General features: G+C 38.5%; 1 protein-coding gene across 5 annotated transcripts in view; it reads left to right on the top strand.

Annotated features, from left to right (window-relative positions):
* LOC128694644 (85/88 kDa calcium-independent phospholipase A2) overlaps positions 1–22,417 on the top strand; it is a 133,122-nt gene that overhangs the window by 110,476 nt on the left and 229 nt on the right. For 4 of the 5 annotated variants that reach the window (XM_070095866.1, XM_070095863.1, XM_070095864.1 and 1 more), the window contains 3 exons: positions 5,079–5,141; positions 6,594–6,765; positions 21,627–22,417. The exon at positions 21,627–22,417 is cut by the window's right edge and continues 229 nt beyond it. In XM_070095866.1, coding sequence (XP_069951967.1) covers positions 5,079–5,141; positions 6,594–6,765; positions 21,627–22,295 — 904 coding nt within the window. In that variant the 3' untranslated portion in view covers positions 22,296–22,417. The remainder of the gene's footprint in view (positions 1–5,078; positions 5,142–6,593; positions 6,766–21,626) is intronic. The other variant, XM_070095865.1, reaches the window with a different exon arrangement.

The following is a 22,417-nucleotide window of genomic DNA, read 5'->3' as shown; positions in this document are numbered from 1 at the left end:
CAAGTCATCTGGCTACCACAAGTCCTACAAGTTGCCTGGCTACCACCAGTCATACAAGTTGCCTAGCTACCACCAGTCCTACAAGTCTCCTGGCTACCACAAGTCCTACAAGTCATCTGGCTACCACAAGTCCTACAAGTCACCTGGCTACCACAAGTCCTACAAGTTGCCTGGCTACCACATCTCATATTTATGTTAATTTATTCTACTGTGGGGTATATTTAGACGGATTAAGCAGAATGTCTATATTAACGTTTTATACGATATTTAATGCTCCTTAGAGTGATTACATATTTTGATAGTATTTCTCACCCTTTTTACCACAGGATTGGCACTAGAAGCTTTCTTTGGGCCCATGGTGACTTATTTAGCAGTTACAAGCACTAAAAACAATGGAATAATACAAAATTTATCAAATGTATGCATGCAACTGTCCACCCTGGCTTGTAAACAATGCCACTTGCTGAGCTGAGGCACTCTGGCCAAATGGACCTTGTTCAGGACGAATGATGTAAGTCGAGTTTTTCTTTGTAGGTCGGGGAATTTTTTTACGCTGAAACGCTTCATAAGTCGATTTTATTGTAAGATGAGGCCTTCATAAGTCGGCGGTTCACTGTAGTGGGAAAGAAAGGCATCTACAGAGATGAAGCCAGGACTAAGATTCATACAAGGAAAGTTGTGTATTAGGGAGGATTCAACCAGACAGCAACTGTTGTAGTTGGAAGTAGGGAAGACAGTTTTAGCAGAAGACCAGTCAGTAGGATGACTGTGATCTCTGATGTGATGTGACAGAATAGAGCATTGTTAGTGTCGGCAAGCCAAACACTACTTTTATGCTCCCTAAGTCTGTCAGAAAGAGATCGGCCAGTTTCTCCAAAGTATTGAAGAGGACAGGAGGAACAAGAAATAGAGTAGACACCAGGAGCATCTGTAGAGGGAGGAGAGGTATGAACAAGATTAGTGCGAAGAGTGTTAGTCTGGCGGAAAGTAAGTTTGATGTCTAAGGAACGGAGAGAATTGTTGAGATTAGAAAGACCGGAAATGTAGGGAAGGCAGAGGACAGAAGAATTCCCAGGAGTAGAGAATTTGGGAGAGAAGAAATTACATTTAGCACATGAGAAGGCAGAGTCTATGAAATGGAAGGGTAGCCAAGACAGGAAAATGAATTATGAAGAGTGGAAATTTCTGATTGAAGGAACTGAGGATCACAAATGCAGAGAGCACGGAGGAAGAGGGTGATATGAACACTTTTCTTGACAGAGGAAGCATCATAAGAAAAGTGGTGAATGTACATGCCACTGTGCATAGGCTTTCGGTAAATGGAAAAGGCAAAACCAATATCTGAGCGGTGGACATGGACATCAAGGAAAGGAAGCAAGGAATTAGATTCCCATTTAGCTTTAAACTTAATGGAAGGGGCAAAATTAAGAGCATCAAGAAATGAATGGAGGAGACTAGAGTCATAAGGCCAAAGAGCAAAGATGTCATCTACATAGCAGAGCCAGAATGAAGGGTGCACGTCAGTAGTAGGAAGAACAGTCTTGAAGTATTCCATGTAAAGATTAGCAAGGACAGGAGAAAGAGGAGAACCCATACTGACACCGAAGGTTTGAGAATAATATTTCCCTTGGAATGAAAAGGAATTAAAGTCCACACAGAGGCAGATAAGATCAAGAAAGACATCAGTAGGTATAGGGAGATGAAGAAACCCTTCATTGGCCTTCTCTTTAAGAAAATCAAGGACATCATCAAGAGGGACTCAACGTCAAGACTAAGCATCTTACAGGTCGGGAGAGAGCGAACCCATTCAATGAAGTCTTGAGAGTGACGGAGGTGGGCAGGAGAAAAAGTACCAAGAAAGGGAGTGAGGGTTTTGGCCAGCCATAAAGCAAGAGAATAAGAGACAGAATCTCTATATAAACCCCTCCTTCTCTCCTTTTCATTAGTGTGACTTTGTAAATGGTCCAAGTCAGGGATCTGTAACAAGTGGCATTCCACAGGGATATGTCTTGGTCCTGTTGTTGTTTATAATATATATCAATGATCTTGATGAGGGAGTTACAAGCAATATGAGCAAATTCGCCAATGACACAAAGATAGGTAGGATAATTGATTCAAATGTAGATAGCAAGGAACTTCAGGAGGATCTAGACAAACTCAGTACCTGGTCAGAAAAGTGGCAGATGCAGTTCAATTTAGATAAATGCAAGGTTCTGAAGCTCAGGAGTGTCCATAACCCTAGCACTTATAAGTTAAATAATGTAGAACTTAGCCATACAGATTGCAAAATGGACTTGGGGATTATGATAAGCAGTAACCTTAAACCAAGACAGCAATGCCTAAGCGTACGTAATAAGGCAAACAGAGTACTGGGATATATATCAAGAAGTGTAAGCAACAGAAGTTCAGAGGTTATATTACAGCTGTATACATCATTAGTAAGGCCTCGCCTAGATTACGCAGCTCAGTTCTGGTCTCCATATTACAGAATGGACATAAATTCATTAGAAAACATTCAGCGTGGAATGACTAAATTAATACATAGCATTAGAAATCTTCCTTATCAAGAAAGATTGAAGACCCTTAAATTACATTCACTTGTTAGACGAAGAATGAGGAGAGACATGATCGAAGTGTATAAGTGGAAGATGGGTATCAATAAAGGGGATATAAATAAGGTCTTGAGGATATCCCTCCAAGAGAGAACCGGGGGTCCACTGTATTCTTGTTTTCTTGGTCTCATTTGATAGGATGGAAAACATATTATAGATTGCTTTTACTATGAAAAGAACCTTGAAATGGAGCTCAAAGTAGGGGAAATGTTTGATTTTTGCCGATGTTCAAAAGTAAACAAATGATGTCATTTTCCAATAAATGTCCAAGTAGCCATTCTAATATGCAGTCATGAATGGGTTGATGTTATTCATACGATTATTACAACATTGCATTAATCTGCATAACAGTAAATCTTCTATTTTTTGTTTGATTAAAAATTCAAAACAGAAAGCAAGAGTAATATCAAAGGGGCCTGGAGATGTGACTGATGAACAAACAAAATATTATTTTAGAGCCAGGAATGTCTGCATTGTTCATTCTGGACCCTATTTTGAAATTGTCATATTTTTTAATTTTCGTGAAATTGGCCAAATTGCAAATTTCTGACCAGGTTATTGGGTAGTTGAAATCGGTAAATGGGCAGTTTCTTGTACTCAATCGATAGAAAAAAATGGAGTTCTAAAGAAATAGCTATGAGTTTGGTTGACTGGAACAATGGAATTAGCTGAAAATAGGGCTCAAAGTGGGCGTAATCGCTGTTTTTTTTTTTTGCGCGACACCAGCAGACACCTCAGGATTTGGGGTTGCGACAGTCAAGGGGTTAAAATATTTGTAGTCTTAATGTAGGGCGAGAGGTGAGTAGTATTTATTTGTAGGAAGTCAGGTGTGGGAGGTATGGTAGACAGCCAGGCCAGCCCACCTAACCCCACCTTCACGTAATATACTACAACTACAACATTTAAAGCTCAATAGAGGGATAAAATGCATATACAGGACACTCATTACTTACCTTAAAATATTTGTAGTCTTAATGTAGGATGAGAGGCGAGTAAATGAGGTAAAACAAATAAACGAGAGAGAGAGAGAACGAGTAAATGAGAGAGGAGAGAGACCCGGAGAATGTAAACAAGCAGACAAATGCGTCTGGTTTTGGTTCATACATGTAACATCTCATATTTGTTAATTTATTCTACTGTGGGGTGTATTTATCATGTTTATATGTTACGCAGTGTGTTATCATATAATTTTGAAAAACTATCAGATGGATTAATGAAAATGTTTATATTAACATAATATACGACATTTAATGCACCTCGGAGTGATTATTATTGTGTATTGTTATTATTATCATTATTAATATGGTGTCCTCAAGACTAATAAGACACACTTAGTGATTTTAATGTGTACCTGCATGCCAGCACAGTGTGCAAGTTTATTTAAGTACAGGTACACATAAGTATATTTTTCAGAGTACGTACAGGTACCATCCGACTTACAACCAAGCTTGGTTCCTACCAACCGGTCGTAAGTCAAAATGGACATAAGTCAAACCTTGCTACTGAATATCAACATCACATTTTTGCAATGATTTTATTTTGTTTTATTTTGGTACGTATTTCATTTTTTACTTTAATTTTTATGCTGTTAGTACTGTATTTTATACTGTAAGGTTTAGGATAAACACTTTATACAACACAAACAGTTGTTTATTCCCCAGAAATTTGGCATACAAAACATGGTCATAAGTCAAGTGGTCGTGTGTCGAGCAGGTCATAAGTCAGATGGTAGGTGTATGTATAAAACATGAAATAACTTTAAAACACTTGAAATTTTGGAGAGACGCGGTTCTCACGCTCACGGAAAATGTAAGGAAACAGGGTGAGGCATGGTGGCCATATTAGAAAGTCAGGTGGGGGGAGCTGTATAGAGAGTTTTGGTCATAATTTGAAATATCTGAATTAGTGGAATGCCGTAAGGCAAAATGGCGCAAAGCAGGGCCCTACTTTATTGGGCATAATTGGTCATCCAGGTGGCACATGTGTTAAAGCCAATAGGAACATTATACCCTGTGGCTGCCAGGTGGAAAGATTTAGTGAGTCCTTACTCTCTCTCTGGAGTGAGCAGGTTCTAGGATAAAAAAAAAAATTGGCTGTCTCAAAATATTTTTTCAGTCTCCTCAAAAATACGATTTACGTGATGAAAGGGTTAATGTGTCATGCAAACTGTAATGTGGTTTTAAATGTCTTCATTGTTACTGTTCTCATAATTTATGTAACTGTATATGGTATTCAGTGTGGGGACTAAACTATTTTTGAAGGTTGCCAATTTGAATGGTTCAGATTTTTTTTTTTTTTTATGGCACCAGAATTATTTACACCAACATGAGGGTACTGTCAGAATCTCAAAATGTTTTAATGCAGATTAGCTGAACAGTGTAAAACAAGTATTTGATAAGTAGTAGTAGTAGTAGTAGTAGTAGTACTGAAAGGCGAGTAATTTTGGGTGACCTTACTTTTTGTTAGATGTGGAAGAACAATGAAGAAAGATGAAAGCAGTAAAAGAGCATTGAATACATCTTCTAAAGTGTAACTATGAGCTAGCAGCTTCAAGTTGGGTTTACCTTAAAGTTACTTGCAGTGTAATGTACAGTCTGCGAAGCTTGAGGAATAATGTTTCACTCTAATAAAAATTCTGCATGAGACCATAAATTGTGGCCTGAACTCTGGCATGAGTTACACCAAAGATGCCTGAAATATTAATAATACATGCTGTGCTTTTTTATATTGTACTGTTCACTAATAAGTTATTAATATGCAACTGTTAAATAATTTTGTTCCTTACTCTTGATTAAAATATACAGTACAGGGAGAGTATTCATTCATCATAAGATTAAACATAATGTGGCATTTGAATTTTCTGAATAGCACAAGGAAAACCACCATGTAAAAACTTTGTACAATGTTACTCTGCTTAATGAAAATATTCCTGAGTAAATATTAGATGGTACATTAAACTTACATTTAGAGCTCCCAAAGCAAGATTATACAGAGTTATATAACATGAAAATTTATGCATTTTAGTTGAACATTGTTTTGTATTTTCTGGTATAATTTTAATCACCATCTTGATAATTGCTCCCATATGCTGATCTAAAAATTGAGGTGAAATTCTAAAATTGGAATGTCATTGCCTTACATATATAAAAAAATTAAATTAAGTAACAGTACACACTAAAAGGGTAAATAGTTACTTTGTACTGTATACAGTACAGTAAGCCCTCAATTTAATAGACTTCTGTTTAACAGATTTTGGATTTAACGGGCAGAATCTGTGGCCAGATATCTTTTGGAAACAGTGGGCAAAGTCTGCTAAATCCAAAATTGTCCATTATTCTCATTTTTTCCTGAATAAATTCATTTATCATATTTAGTCCATTAAATCAGATTTTCTTTTTTTTTGGGGGGGGGGGAGGTCTAGATTTAATAGGCAAAGTTGTTTAAATCCAGAATTATCTCTTGTTGTTGCAGTCTGCTGGGTAAATTTATTTTTGGATTTAATGGACTTAATTCATTAACTCCAAAAATTTGCTATTACAGTAATACCATGATCATGAAAAATATTCTTATAATTTGGATTTAATGGTCACCCCTTCACCCCTTCATAAGTAGTATATCAAATTGAGGGTTCACTGTATCATAAATATTACCATCGGAATGGAGAATTTGTGATAGTCTTAATAATAAAATTATCAGTTTTCTTTTCTACTTACTCCTTTAGTACAGTATCAGTAAAATGTTATTGATTTGCCTGTCATTATTAGTGGCTTCTTATTCTAATTCTGCTTGCTGACCATAAACATTTTGAAATATGAAACATGATATAAATAAATATTCTTCATTTGTCTGAAACGTAAATCATTATTTGAGCCATGTTTCAATTCTAATTTATTTTTTATTCTGATTGTAATTCATTGTGATGCAAAATTGTATTTTATTACAGGATTGTTTTACTGTCTATTAGTAACTTGTCTTCTTTAGTGCCAGCGAGAAGTTCCTTGATGGTGGCTTGGTGGGAAACAACCCAGTCTTGGACACACTCACCGAAATTGAAGAATGGAATATGGCAGTGTGTGCCAAGGGTCGTGAATCAGAAGTTTTCACCCCTACAGTTGTGGTGTCTTTAGGTTGTGGCAAACCTCCAGTGATGCTGGTGAGTATAACCTAATGTGCTTGTATAATATTACAAAGATCCCCTTTTACAAAGGTTCTTTGAAGCCAGTGACAGGCTTTTAATCCAAAGAATAGGATCTGTTCTTTCTTGGTTCAAACCTGAATGCCTCTCATTCCCCTCAAGTGCTGTATGACCTCCCCCCCATCCCCCCATGGGTTTAGCATTCCCCAATCCATGGAGGCAAAGAAGGGAATGTATGAGTGGTACCAACACTCTTATAACAAACAAAACAAAACAAAAGTTTATTTCTTTGCAAAGGTTACAATGTGTGCTTACATTTCAAAATTTCATTGGTACCAAGAAAGCCACTATCATGCCAAGGCATTTCAGGAAGACTTAACCTAATACCTAGACTACTTAAGTCTAGATAGATAAATAGTGTGAAGCATGGGTTGTGAATGTTGCAGTGAGAGGGAGACTGGAGGCAGTGGAGATGTTGTGTCTAAAGTCGATATGTGGCTTAAATATTATGAAGAATTCGTATTGTGGAAATTAGGAAGTTTGGAGTTACTAAAAGTATTATTCAGAGGGCTGAGGTGGGGTTATTGAGGAGGTTTGGTCATTTGAAGAGGATGGAGCAAAATAGAAGGACTTGGAGGGTGTATGTATCTGTAGTGGAAGGAAGGAAGGAAGGGGTAGGGGTTGTCCTAGGAAAGAATGGAGGGAGGGAGGGGGGGTACAGCAGGCATGTGTAAGCATGTTAGATAGGAGAGAGTGGAGATGAATGGTTTTTGGGACTTGACAAGCTATTGTAGTGTGAACAGGGTAATAATTTGTGAAAGGATTCAGGGAAACTGGTTAACCGAACTTGAGTCCTGGAGGTGAAAAGTACAATGCCTACACTCTAAAGGACTGGTTTGGGATATTGGCTGTTTGGAGTGACATCTGAACTGTTGTATCTGCTCACCTTTGCAAAGATAGTAATTATGTGCGAATGGTGGTGAAAGTGTTTCTTTTTTGGGTCACCCTGCCTTGGTGGGAGACGGCCAGCATGTTGAAGAAGAAATAATAATAATATAGTAGTAGGTTGGTAGACAGCAACCACCCAGGGAGGTACTACTGTCCTGCCAAGCGAGTGTAAAACGAAAGCCTGTAATTGTTTTACATGATGGTAGGATTGCTGGTGTCTTTTGTCTGTCTCATAAATATGCAAGGTTAAAGGCACATCTTGCTACTTCTACTTACACTTAGGTCACACTAAACATACATGTACACGTTTATTTATACATACTCATCTGAGTTTTCTTTGATTTTATCTTAGTTTTTGTTCTTAGTACTTTTCCTCTTATATCCATGGGGAAGTGGAATAAGAATCTCCTCCGTAAGTCATGCGTGTTGTAAAAGTCAACTAAAATGCCGGGAACAATGGGCTAGTAACCCCTTTACCTGTAAAAATTACTAAAAAGAATAATAAGAAAATTGTCAAAGTGGGAGGTCTGAATGTGCGTGGATGTTGTGCGAATGATAAGAAAGAGATGATTGTGGATGTTATGAATGACAAGAAGCTGGATGTTCTGGCTTTAAGTGAAACAAAGCTGAAGGGGGTGGGTGAGTTTCAGTGGAGAGGAATAAATGGGATTAGGTCAGGGGTTTCTAATAGAGTTAGAGCTAAAGAAGGAGTAGCAATAATGTTGAAGGATAAGCTATGGCAGGAAAAGAGGGACTATAAATGTATTAATTCAAGGATTATGTGGAGTAAAATAAAGGTTGGATGTGAGAAGTGGGTTATAGTAAGCATATATGCACCTGGGGAAGAGAGAAGTATATATAGAGAGAGAGAGAGATTTTGGGAAATGTTGAGTGAATGCGTGGGGAGTTTTGAACCAAGTGTGAGAGTACGTGTGGTTGGGGATTTTAATGCTAAAGTGGGTAAAAATGTTGTGGAGGGAGTACTGTAGTAGGTAAATTTGGGGTGCCAGGGGTAAATGAAAATGGGGAGTCTTTAATTGAGCTATGTGTAGAAAGAGGTTTGGTAATAATTAATACATATTTTATGAAAAAGATAAATAAATATGCAAGGTATAATGTAGCACGTAATGAAAGTAGTTTGGTAGATTATGTATTGGTGGATAAAAGGTTGATGGGTAGGCTCCAGGATGTACATGTTTATAGAGGGGCAACTGATATATCGGATAATTATCTAGTTGTAGCTACAGTTGGAGTAAGATGTAGATGGGATAAGAGGAAATTGGCAACAACAAGTAAGAGGGAGGTGAAAGTGTATAAACTAAGGGAGGAGGAAGTTCGGGTGAAATATAAGCAACTATTGGCAGAAAGGTGGGCTGGTGCAGGTATGAGTAGTGGGAGCATTGAAGAGGGTTGGAATAGTTTTAAAAATGCAGTATTAAAATGTGGGGGCAGAAGTTTGTGGTTATAGGAGGGTGGGTGCAGGAGGAAAGAGGAGTGATTGGTGGAATGATGAAGTAAAGGGTGTGATAAAAGAGAAGAAGGTAGCTTATGAGAGGTTTTTACAAAACAGAAGTGTTATAAGAAGAGTAGAGTATATGGAGAGTAAAAGAAAGGTGAAGAGAGTGGTGAGAGAGTGCAAAAGGAGAGCGGATAATAGAGTGGGAGAGGTACTGTTAAGAAATTTTAATGAAAATAAGAAAAAAATTTGGAGTGAGTTAAACAAGTTAAGAAAGCCTAGGGAACGTATGGATTTGTCAGTTAAAAACAGAGTAGGGGAGTTAGTAGATGGGGAGATGGAAGTTTTGGGTAGATGGCGAGAATATTTTGAGGAACTTTTAAGTATCGACGAAGAAAGGGAGGCAGTAATTTCATGCACTGGCCAGGGAGGTATACCATCTTTTAGGAGTGAAGAAGAGCAGGATGTGAGTTTGGGGGAGGTGCGTGAGGCATTACGTAGAATGAAAGGGGGTAAAACAGCTGGAACGGACGGGATCATGACAGAAATGTTAAAAGCAGGGGACGATATAGTGTTGGAGTGGTTGGTATTTTTGTTTAATAAATGTATGAAAGAGGGGAAGGTACCTAGGGATTGGCAGAGAGCGTGTGTAGTCCCTTTATATAAAGGGAAGGGGGACAAAAGAGATTGTAAAAATTATAGAGGGATAAGTTTACTGAGTATACCAGGAAAAGTGTAGGGTAGGGTTATTATTGAAAGAATTAGAGGTAAGACAGAATGTAGAATTGCGGATGAGCAAGGAGGTTTTAGAGTGGGTAGGGGATGTGTAGATCAAGTGTTTACATTGAAGCATATATGTGAACAGTATTTAGATAAAGATAGGGAAGTTTTTATTGCATTTATGGATTTAGAAAAGGCATATGATAGAGTGGACAGGGAAGCAATGTGACAGATGTTGCAAGTACAGTGGACCCCCGGTTAACGATATTTTTTCATTCCAGAAGTATTTTCAGGTGCCAGTACTGACCGAATTTGTTCCCATAAGGAATATTGTGAAGTAGATTAGTCCATTTCAGACCCCCAAACATACACGTACAAACGCACTTACATAAATACACTTACATAATTGGTCGCATTGGGATGTGATCGTTAAGTGGGGGTCCACTGTATATGGAATAGGTGGTGAGTTACTAAATGCTGTAAAGAGTTTTTATGAGGATAGTGAGGCTCAGGTTATGGTGTGTAGAAGAGAGGGGGACTACTTCCCGGTGAAAGTAGGTCTTAGACAAGGATGTGTAATGTCACCATGGTTGTTTAACCAGTAAACGGTCCAAACGTATATATGTATATGTTTTTTCAACATTTGAAAGTATGTAAAAAAAGTAGATCTTTTTTTTTTGTTTTACATTTGAAAAACGTGTAAAAAAAACTTTGATCTACTTTTTTTTTTTTTGTTATATTTGAAAATCTGTAAAAAAAACGTGAGTGGTGCACTTAGGAGTCTGTGGAGACAAAGAACTTTGTCCTTGGAGGCAAAGAGGGGAATGTATGAGAGTATAGTTTTACCAACGCTCTTATGTGGGTGTGAAGCATGGGTGATGAATGTTGCAGCGAGGAGAAGGCTGGAGGCAGTGGAGATGTCATGTCTGAGAGCAATGTGTGGTGTGAATATAATGCAGAGAATTCGTAGTTTGGAAGTTAGGAGGAGATGCGGGATTACCAAAACTGTTGTCCAGAGGGCTGAGGAAGGGTTGTTGAGGTGGTTCGGACATGTGGAGAGAATGGAGCGAAACAGAATAACTTCAAGAGTGTATCAGTCTGTAGTGGAAGGAAGGCGGGGTAGGGGTCGGCCTAGGAAAGGTTGGAGGGAGGGGGTAAAGGAGGTTTTGTGTGCGAGGGGCTTGGACTTCCAGCAGGCATGTGTGAGCGTGTTTGATAGGAGTGAATGGAGACAAATTGTTTTTAATACTTGACGTGCTGTTGGAGTGTGAGCAAAGTAACATTTATGAAGGGGTTCAGGGAAACCGGCAGGCCAGACTTGAGTCCTGGAGATGGGAAGTACAGTGCCTGCACTCTGAAGGAGGGGTGTTAATGTTGCAGTTTAAAAACTGTAGTGTAAAGCACCCTTCTGGCAAGACAGTGATGGAGTGAATGATGGTGAAAGTTTTTCTTTTTCGGGCCACCCTGCCTTGGTGGGAATCAGCCAGTGTGATAATAAAATAATAAAAAATCTACATATGGAGCACTACGCATGTGAACGTAGATCTGCTTGGACAGTTTAAGGGTTAATATATTTATAGATGGGGTTGTAAGAGAAGTAAACGCTAGGGTGTTCGGGAGAGGGGTGGAATTAAATTGCGGGGAATCAAATACAAAATGGGAAGTGGCAGTTACTTTTTGCTGATGATACTGTGCTTATGGGAGATTCTAAAGAAAAATTGCAAAGGTTAGTGGACGAATTTGGGAGTGCGTGTAAAGGTAGAAAGTTGAAAGTGAACATAGAAAAGAGTAAGGTGATGAGAGTATCAAATGATTTAGATAAGGAAAAATTGGATATCAAATTGGGGAGGAGGAGTATGGAAGAAGTGAATGTTTTCAGATGTTTGGAAGTTGACGTGTCAGCGGATAGATTTGTGAAGGATGAGGTTAATCATAGAATTGGTGAAGGAAAAAAAGGTGAGTGGTGCATTGAGGTATATGTGGAGGCAAAAAATGTTATCTTTGGAGGCAAAGAAGGGAATGTATGAAAGTATAGTGGTACCAACACTCTTATATGGGTGTGAGGCTTGGGTTGTAAATGCTGCGGCGAGGAGGCTGTTGGAGGTAGTGGAGATGCCCTGTCTAAGGGCAGTGTGTGATGTAAATATTATGCAGAAAATTCAGTGTGTGGAAATTAGGAGGTGTGGAGTTAATAAAAGTATTAGTCAGAGGGCTGAAGAGGGTTTGTTGAGGTGGTTTGGTCATTTAGAGAAAATGAATCAAAGTAGAATGACATGGAGAGCGTATAAATCTGTAGGGGAAGGAAGGCGGGGTAGGGGTTGTCCTCGAAAAGGTTGGAGGGAGGGGGTAAAGGAGGTGTTGTGGGCGAGGGGTTTGGACTTCCAGCAAGCATGCGTGAGCGTGTTCGATAGGAGCGAATGGAGACAAATGGTATTTGGGACCTGACGAGCTGTTGGAGTGTGAGCAGGGTAATATTTAGTGAAGGGATTCAGGGAAACCGGTTATTTTATATAACCAGACTTGAGTATTGGAAATGGGAAGTACAATGCCTGCACTTTAAAGGAGGGGTTTGGGATATTGGCAGTTTGGAGGGATATATTGTGTATTTTTTATACATATATACTTCTAAACTGTTGTATTCTGGGCACCTCTGCAAAAACAGTGATTATATATGAGTGAGGTGAAAGTGTTGAATGATGTTGAAAGTATTTTCTTTTTGGGGATTTTCTTTCTTTTTGGGTCATCCTGCCTCGGTGGGAGACGGCCGACTTGTTGAAAAAAAAAAGAAATAATAATAATACATGTAATAATAAAGATATAAAGAAGAATAGTACCTTCATTGCTTTTGGTGAAATAAGCACTTAAAAAGAATTTGTTTGGTTTCTGAAGGTGCCATGAGCCTAACTCAATTTTTTCCATACATTATACATATTTCATAAGTGCCAAATTATATAAAGCACAAATTTCAGGATCGTAGTACTAGCCTAAAAAGAAATCTCATTCACCATCATTCATTCAATAGCTGTCTTGCCAGAAATTTGCTGGGATCACACTTCATTTAATCTGAACTGGTAATAGAGTTATGGATGAGCGGAACAAACTCCCTAGTACCGTCACAGAAGCAAAGACGTTGTGTAGATTTAAAAACAGGTTAGATAAATACATGAGTGGGTGTGGGTGAGTGTGAGTTGGACCTGACAAGCTGCTGTTACTGGGTCAGATGCCATGCTCCTTCCTTAAGCCAGGGGTTGACATGGACCTGCCCCACATGGGCCGGTAGGCCTGCTGCAATGTTTCTTGGTTCTTAACCCCTTGACTGTCGCAACCCTAAATCCTGAGGTGTCTCCTGGTGTCGAAAAATTTTTGCAAAAAAAAAAAAAAAAAAAAAAAAAAATTTCTTGTGAAATGATAGAGAAGTTTTTTCTGATGGTAATGACACAAAAAGAACGAAATTTGATGGAAAACTTATGGAATTACGCTCTCATGAAGTTAGGAACCTCGGCAATATTTACGAATCGGCGATTTTGCCCAATTTGAGCCCTAATTTCAGCTAATTCCATTGTTCCAGTTGACCAAACTCATAGCTATTTCTCTAGAACTCCATTTGTTCTATCGATTGAGTACAAGAAACTGCCCATTTACTGATTTCAACTACCCAATAACATGGTCAGAAATTTGCAATTTGGCCAATTTCATGCAAATTAAAAAATGTTAGTTCCAAAATAGGGTCCAGAATGAACAATGCAGACATTCCTGGCTCTAAAATAACATTTTGTTTGTTCATCAGTCACATCTCCAGGCCCCTCTGATATTACTCTTGCTTTCTGTTTTGAATTTTTATTCAAACAAAAAATAGAAGATTTACTGTTATGCAGACTACTGCAATATTGTAATAATTGTATAAATAATGTCAACCCATTCATGACTGCATATTAGAATGGCTACTTGCACATTTATTGGAAAATGACATCATTTGTTTACTTTTGAACATCGGCAAAAATCAAACATTTCCTCTACTTTGAGCTCCATTTCAAGGTTCTTTTCATAGTAAAACCAATCAGAATCACCTCTATTTCAATAATATATTTTCCATTCTATCAATGAGACCAAGAAAACGAGAATACAACCATAGATACTATACGAAAATACACTGCAAAGTCGGTGTTTTAATCCAAAAATACGGTCGGAGTTTTTTTTTTTATTATTATGCACTGTGTGCTGCAGGATTTTTTTGTATAGTGCACACTGACCACACAGACCCATTCTCTCACATGTGGGCCTACCAGTTTTCTCCTGCTTGATTTGAAGCCGCTAGAATTTTTGAGTACATGTACAGGTCTCCCTCAACATTCGCAAGGGTTAGGGGATCAAGAGCCTCGCGAATGTTGAAAAACCGTGAATGTTTGGTGCCCCAATATATTGTAGGGAAATATAATACAATACTGCTTCCTTAACTTGTTGAACCATGAACAATCATAAAATACATCAAAACGTCGTAAATTGTACTAAATATATACATGTTATGCTTTAATAATGTGTATGTTATTAAATACCACAGACTCCACCACTGCCTCCACCAATGCCTCCACCACTTCCTCAACCACTGCGAGTCCCTACTACCCTCCCTCCGACCCCCGCAACTTGCAGCCAGCCCTCCCACCACTCAGTGTGGTGAGTGTTTTGTTTGTTCATTATTTGCTATTAAACTACAGTATAAATAATGTAAACCCGTTCATGACTGCATATTGGAATGGCTATTCGGACAGGTATTGGACGGTGACATCATGTGTTTACTCTTGAACACAGCAAAGAATCAAACATTTCTGCTACTGCTAATAATAATAACAACAACAACAATAATAATAATAATAATAATAATAATAATAATAATAATAATAATAATAATAATAATAATAATACAATATAATTGAAGAAGGAAATTGTACAAAAATACGAGGGACTGGTTGACACATCGTCAGTGTGGCTTTGTTTATGCTGGAGTGAACGTTAGTCTCTCTGCTCTTCCAAACATTTCACAACAATTCAGCAGTTGAGGCAGTGGTATTTAATAACATAAATGTTATAAATAATAATAGTACATATTATTAATAACATGTATTATTATTATTAATAACATGTATGTTATTAAATACCACTGCCTCAACCGCTGCCTCAACCACTGCCTCAATCACTTCCTCAACAGCTGCCTCACCCACTGCCTCAATTGCTTCCTCAACCGCTGCCTCAACCACTGCCTCAATCGCTGCCTCAACAGCTGCGTCACCCACTGCCTCAATCGCTTCCTCAACAGCTGCCTCAACCACTGCCTCAATCGCTTCCTCAACAGCTGCCTCACCCACTGCCTCAACAGCTGCCTCAATCGCTTCCTCAATTGCTTCCTCAATCGCTTCCTCAGCAGCTGCCTCAATCGCTGCCTCAACAGGTGCCTCACCCACTGCCTCAATCGCTGCCTCAACTGCCTCAACCGCTGCCTCAATCACTGCCTCAATCACTGCCTCACCCACTGCCTCAATCGCTGCCTCAACAGCTGCTTCACCCACTGCCTCAATCGCTGCCTCAACCACTGCCACTACCACTCCAGTCGCACTCAATCTACAAGCACCAAACACAATGAATTATTGTGAAATGTTTGGAAGAGCAGGGAGACTAATATTCACTCCAGCATAAAGCCATACTGACGATGTGTCAACCACTCCCTCGTATTTTTGTACAATTTCCTTCTTCAATTACATCATATTTATTATTATTATTATTATTATTATTATTATTATTATTATTATTATTATTATTATTATTATTATTGTCATTATTAGCAGTAGCAGAAATGTTTGATTCTTTGCTGTGTTCAAGAGTAAACACATGATGTCACCATCTAATACCTGTTCGAATAGCCATTCCAATATGCAGTCATGAATGGGTTTACATTATTTATACTGTAGTTTAATAGCAAATAATGAACAAACAAAACACTCATCACACTGAGTGGTGGGAGGGCTGGCTGCCAGTTGCGGGGGTCGGTGGGAGGGTAGTAGGGACTCGCAGGTGGCGTGAAACTTAAATATGATTTGGCGGCTGGGAATTTGGTGGCTGGGAATTTGGCGGGTGGGAATTCGCGAATGTGTGAAGCCCACGAAAGCTGAAAACATGAATGTTGAGAGAGACCTGTATATATATTTCCAACACGGTGGCTCGTAAGACGTATATATACAACCGAAACAGTCAAAGGGTTAAATATCCCCATCCCTCCTTCAGAGTGCAAGCACTATGCTTACCACCTGCAGGACTCAAATCCGGCTAACTGTTTTGCCTGGATCTCAAGTGTTACCTTGCTCACACTCCAACAGCATGTCAAGCCACAAACATTAATTTCAGTTAATGTTTATAATAAGAACCTAACATTTTGTTCAAGAAAGTAGCAATGGTATACAAGTTTTTATTATTAACTGCAAATTTTTAAGCCAACATAAACCAAGTCTTCCAGTGGGTCATAGAAACCATGACGTTCAGTAAGGACACATTTCAGTTACTCTTAAGAAACATTTTAAGAAATAAAAACCGGAATCAAATAACAAACTATTACGACTTTGATGTCATAACTTAAATAAAATGTTCCTGGCTCCTAAAGGCTGCTTACACTGCTGTCTAGGGGTTATAAAATTACTCTTAAAACACAGCGAACCTTGGGCCAACATGCACTCGTATGTTAAACAGTATTAATTATTAGGAGGAGGAAGGACAAAAACTCACCTATATAATTTTTTTTTTAAAAAGTTGGCTGTCTCCCACCGAGGCAGGGTGACCCAAAAAGAAAGAAAATCCCCAAAAAGAAAATACTTTCATCATCATTCACCACTTTCACCTCACTACGTAATCACTGTTTTTGCAGAGGTGCCTAGAACACAACAGTTTAGAAGCATATACATATAAAGATACACAACATATCCCTCCAAACTGCCAATATCCCAAACTCTTCCTTTAACCCTTTCAGGGTTTCAGCCGTACTAGTACGGCTTACGCGCCAGTGTCCATGACGTACTAGTACGCATAGATTCTAGCGCCTTCAAATCTCGCAAGAGAAAGCTGGTAGGCCTACATATGAAAGAATGGGTCTATGTGGTCAGTGTGTGCAGTATAAAAAAAAATCCTGCAGCACACAGTGTGTAATGAGAAAAAAAACTGACCGTGTTTTTGGATTAAAACAGCGACTTTGCACTATATTTTTGTATGGTATTTATTGTTGTATTCTAGTTTTCCTGGTCTCATTATATAGAATGGAAGACATTTTACAGAAATTGAAATGATTTTGACTGGTTTTACAATGAAAAGTACCTTGAAATTGAGCTCAAATTAGCAGAAATTTTCGATTTTTACCAAAGTTCAAAAGTAAACAAATCATGCTAAGTGTCCAATACATGTCAACTGGCGAGTCTAATATTGTTTCACAAGTGTGCCGATATTATTTATACCATTTCTACACTAATGCACTAGGCTGCATAACAGTAAATCTTATTTTTTTGTGAGAATAAAAATTCAAAGTGGAAAGCAAAAGAAATGTAAGAGGGGCCTGGGGACGTGACTAATGAACAGAGGAAATGTTATTTTAGTGCCAGGATTGTCTTTCTTGTTTATTCTGGACCCTATTTGGAAATTGGCATCTTTTGAAATTTGTGTGAAATTGGCAAAATTGCTAAATTCTGACCACTGTATTGGATAGTTGAAATTGGTAAATTGGTGGTTTCTTATACTCATTCGATAGAAAAAATGGAGTTCTAGCGAAATAGTTATGATTTTTGTCGACTAGTACATTGGAATTGGCAGAAAATAGGTCTCAAAGTGGGCAAAATCGCCGGTGCGTAAACATCATTGAGACTGCTAACTTTGCGAGAGCATAATTCCGTAAGTTTTCCATCAAATTTCATACTTTTGGTGTCATTATGATCGGGAAAAGATTCATTATCTTTTCATATTTTTTTTTTTTTTTTTTTTTTTTTTTTTTTTTTTTTTTTTTTTTTTTTTTTTCAATTTGGGGGACCCTGAGAACAAGCCTCTGAGAGAGCCAGTGGACCCTGAAAGGGTTAAAGTACAGGCATTGTACTTCCCATTTCCAGTACTCAAGTCTGGCTATATAAAAATAACTGATTTTCCTGAATCCCTTCACTAAATATTTCCTTCTCACACTGCAACAGCTCGTCAGGTCCCAAATACCATTTGTTTCCATTCACTCCTATCTAATGCGCTCACGCATGCTTGCTGGAAGTCCAAGCCAATCGCCCACAAAACTTTCTTTAGCCCCTCCCTCCAACCTTTTCAAGGATGACCCCTACCCCTCCTTCCTTCCCCTACAGATTTATATGCTCTCCATGTCATTTTACTTTGATCATTCTCTCTAAATAACCAAACCACCTCAACAACCCCTCTTCAGCCCTCTGACTAATACTTTCATTAACTCCACACTTTCTCCTAATTTCCACATTCCGAATTCTCTGCATAATATTTACACCACACATTGCCCTTAGACAGGACATCTCCACCATCTCCAACTGCCTCCTTGCTGCAGCAATTATAACCCAAGCTTCACACCCATATGAGAGTGTTGGTACCACTATGCTTTCATATATTCCCTTCTTTGCCTCCATAGATAATGTTTTATGTCTCCACGTATACCTCAATGCACCACTCACCTTTTTTCCTTCGTCAATTCTGTGGTTAACCTCATCCTTCATATATCCATTCACTGATGCGTCAACTCCCAAATATCTGAAAACATTCACTTCTTCCATACTACTACTCTCCAATTTCATATCCAATTTTTCATCTCAATCATTTGATACCCTCATCACCTTACTCTTTTCTATGTTCACATTCAATTTTCTACCTTTACACACACTCCCAAACTCGTCCACTAACCTTTGCAACTTTTCTTTAGAATCTCCCATAAGCACAGTATCATCAGCAAAAAGTAACTGTGTCAATTCCCATTTTGTATTTGATTCCCCATAATTTAATCCCACCCATCTCCCCAGCATTCACTTCTTTTACAACCCCATCTATAAATATATTAAACATCAACACCCTAGCCTGAGCCTCACTATCCTCATAAAAACTCTTTACAGCATTTAGTAACTTACTACCTATTCCATATACTTGCAACATCTGCCACATTGCTCCCTTATCCACTCTATCATATGTCTTTTTCTAAATCCATAAATGCAGTGAAAACTTCCCTACCTTTATCTAAATACTGTTCACATATATGCTTCAATGTAAACACTTGCTCTACACATCCCCTACCCACTCTAAAACCTCCTTGCTCATCTGCAATCCTACATTCTATCTTGCCTCTAATTCTTTCAATAATAACCCTACCATACACTTTTCCTGGTATACTCAGCAAACTTATTCCTCTATAATTTCTACAATCTCTTTTGTCTCCCTTCCCTTTATATAAAGGAATTATACATGCTCTCTGCCAATCCCTAGGTACCTTCCCCCCTTATACATTTATTAAACAAAAATACCAACCACTTCAACACTATATTCCTTCCTTCCCCTTTTAACATTTCTGTCATGATCCCGTCAGTTCTGCGTAATGCCTCGCTCATTTCCCCCACATTCACATCCTGCTCATCTTCACTCCTAAAAGATGGTAAACCTCCCTGGCCAGTGCAAGAAATTACCGCCTCTCCTTTCTTCATCGACATTTAAAAGTTCCTCAAAATATTTCCGCCATCTACCCAATACCTCCAGCTCCCCATCTACTAACTCCCCTAAACTGTTTGTAACTGACAAATCCATTCGTTCCCTAGGCTTTTTTTGACTTTTTTATCCCCAAAATTTTTTCTTATTTTCATCAAAATTTCTTGATAGTGCCTCTCCCACTCTATCATCTGCTCTCCTTTTACACTCTCACCACTCTGTTCACCTTTCTTTTACTCTCCATATACTCTGCTCTTCTTATAACACTTCTGTTTTGTACAAACCACTCATAAGCTACCTTTTTCTCTTTTATCACACCCTTTACCTCATATGCAACTTATAACTACTACAAAAAACCACCACACTCCATTTCACATTAGCTCGTTAGCACACTGCTGCTAATGAGTTAAAATAAATGAACATGAACAGGGAGGCTCCACAACACCCCCTTCCCCTTTCTGCAGGCTACATAGCCTACAGTGGAAACTTTAAATGCTCTCCAAAACACAGGCCCCTGCATACTAGGGCTTTACAAATAAACATGAGAGCACTTAAACACAAACACCTATGGTGTACACTAAAAAACTTACCAAAATTACCTACTCAAACTACCTCCCAAACATGATGACTTCACCCCGTGACCACCCGTCTGGTACTAAACTAAACACATCTCATCTGCTCCTGTCTCCTGGACACACTAACTGGCCGGGAATAATACGCGTTCGGATTCAGTACAAACTCGGAAAATGACATGGAGCGTTATTTCTTATATAAATTTTACTGTAGCACACTGCGTAACACAAACACACTCAAACCATTCATTAGAGCAGAAGAGGAATATATGATCTTTAGACATTCATTACTAATAAGTCCTTTAAGAGTAACAAATGTCTGAAAGTCTTACAAAATAATAGGCTGACTAACAAACATCGTCAAAACAAAAGATGCCATGCCACTTCATAACGAAAGATGCCAAACCACTGATGGTACTCTTGAAGGCATTTATTCTCTGGGCTGAAATATTGCTGCATACTAACAGCCCCCATTTATGGTAGGAGACATTGCAGGCCTGGAGAATTGATAGAGAACTTTTCACTGCATCTATCAGTTCAGTCAAATACCTAAATTATTGAAAATTCCTAAGATCCCTCAGACTACTTCTTGGAATGCAGGTAAGAAAGGTATTTCATAATCTATACCTGAAAAGTGTTTAAGAGCTGGTTTTAAATATACACAATGAGCTTACTTCTTACAAGATCAAGAGGTTCAGTAAACAATGCAAAGTACCCTTTATGAAAAGGAGGGTTGTAACAAGTATACTGAGAGATAATACATGTAAAGGGCCAAGATTTTTCACCATTGTCCCTTCATAAGTATTACCAACACACCCGGAGCTGTGTTCAGTAGGGATTCTGATAAGTTCCTGGAAGTTAGTTCTTGATCAGCCAAGCTGTGGGGACCTATGTATGCATAAGTATCTTAGATAGGAGTGAGTGGAGACAAATGGTTTTTGGGATCTGATAAACTGTTGGAGTGTGAGCAGGGTAATATTTTGTGAAAGGATTCAGGGAAGCTGGTTAGCCAGACTCGAGTTCTGGAGATGGGAAGTACAATGCCTACACTTTAAAGGAGGGGTTTGGGATATTGGCGGTTTGGAGTGACATCTCAACTGTTGTATCTGAGTTCCTCTACAAAGACAGTGATTATATATGAATGATGGTGAAAGTGTTGAACAATGATGAAAGTTTTTTCTTTGCTCTTGAGTTTTTCTTTTTGGGTCATCCTACCTTGGTGGGAAACAGCTGACATGTTAAAATAATATGTAGGGTTGGTTTGGGATCTAGTTACTGGGGCAGTGACCTATTTTCCCCTTCTCCCAAATCAGCAGCAGGTAACAGTTGGTTTCTTGAACTTTGTGTAGCATTAAATACTGATCATGACTTGCTGAATTCCTTTTTTAAATTGGTAGAATATGCATATCAGATTTTCAAAATGATAGTGCTTCAATACATGTTAATAGATAGTTATTTTTTAACAGGTTGACAATGTTGACATAACTATGCCAAGTATTCTTGATGTACGTCGAGGTCTTCAAGCAATGTATAATTTGTTCAATGTGTTGGTGGAACAAGCCTGCAGTTCAGAAGGTCGAATTGTGGATAGAGCACGCACATGGTGTTCAACTTTGCATGTTCCTTTCTTTCGCTTTAATCCACAACTGTCTCAAGATATTGCCTTGGATGAACATGATGACGAGCGCTTAGTTCGAATGATGTGGGAAACAAGAGCATATATGAAATCTCAGGCCAAAATTTTGGGACAGTTAAAGCCTCTTTTAATAGAAGCTGACTTAGGGCCTGTACCTCCACCCAGGCAACTTACTCCAACCAAATCTAAACTTGGCTCACGTGTTTCTATAGCTGTTGGCTCTAGTCAGGATATTATAGATACAGTTCACCGACTTGTTTCAGGAGGCACGTCCCCTGAGGAAGAAGGCAGCTTTCACTCTATTGTTCCAGAGTATACCACCACTGGTACTGACGAAATGTCTGATGAGGTGATGGTTGAGCATCCCTCAACACTTGACTCTGTGTCAAGTAGTGAAGGAACTTCCCTGTCACCTGAAGTTAATGATGATTTTATGGATAAATGTCAGCTGTCTGAAATTTTAACTGATTCTCCTATCAATGCTGAAGACTATTCTTGATTCATGAATTATTTCAATTATTTAGAATTATCATGGCATTGTAGCCATAATAGTTTATCATGCACATTTATCTTTAAATGTTCATAAAATAATTATTAAGATCTAAATTTATCAGGATGCTT

The sequence above is a fragment of the Cherax quadricarinatus genome, chromosome 51 (assembly GCF_038502225.1).
Source record: "Cherax quadricarinatus isolate ZL_2023a chromosome 51, ASM3850222v1, whole genome shotgun sequence".
Lineage (NCBI taxonomy): Eukaryota > Metazoa > Arthropoda > Malacostraca > Decapoda > Parastacidae > Cherax > Cherax quadricarinatus.
Note: the sequence above shows the minus strand (reverse complement) of the source record. Positions and strands in the feature narration are given on the sequence as shown.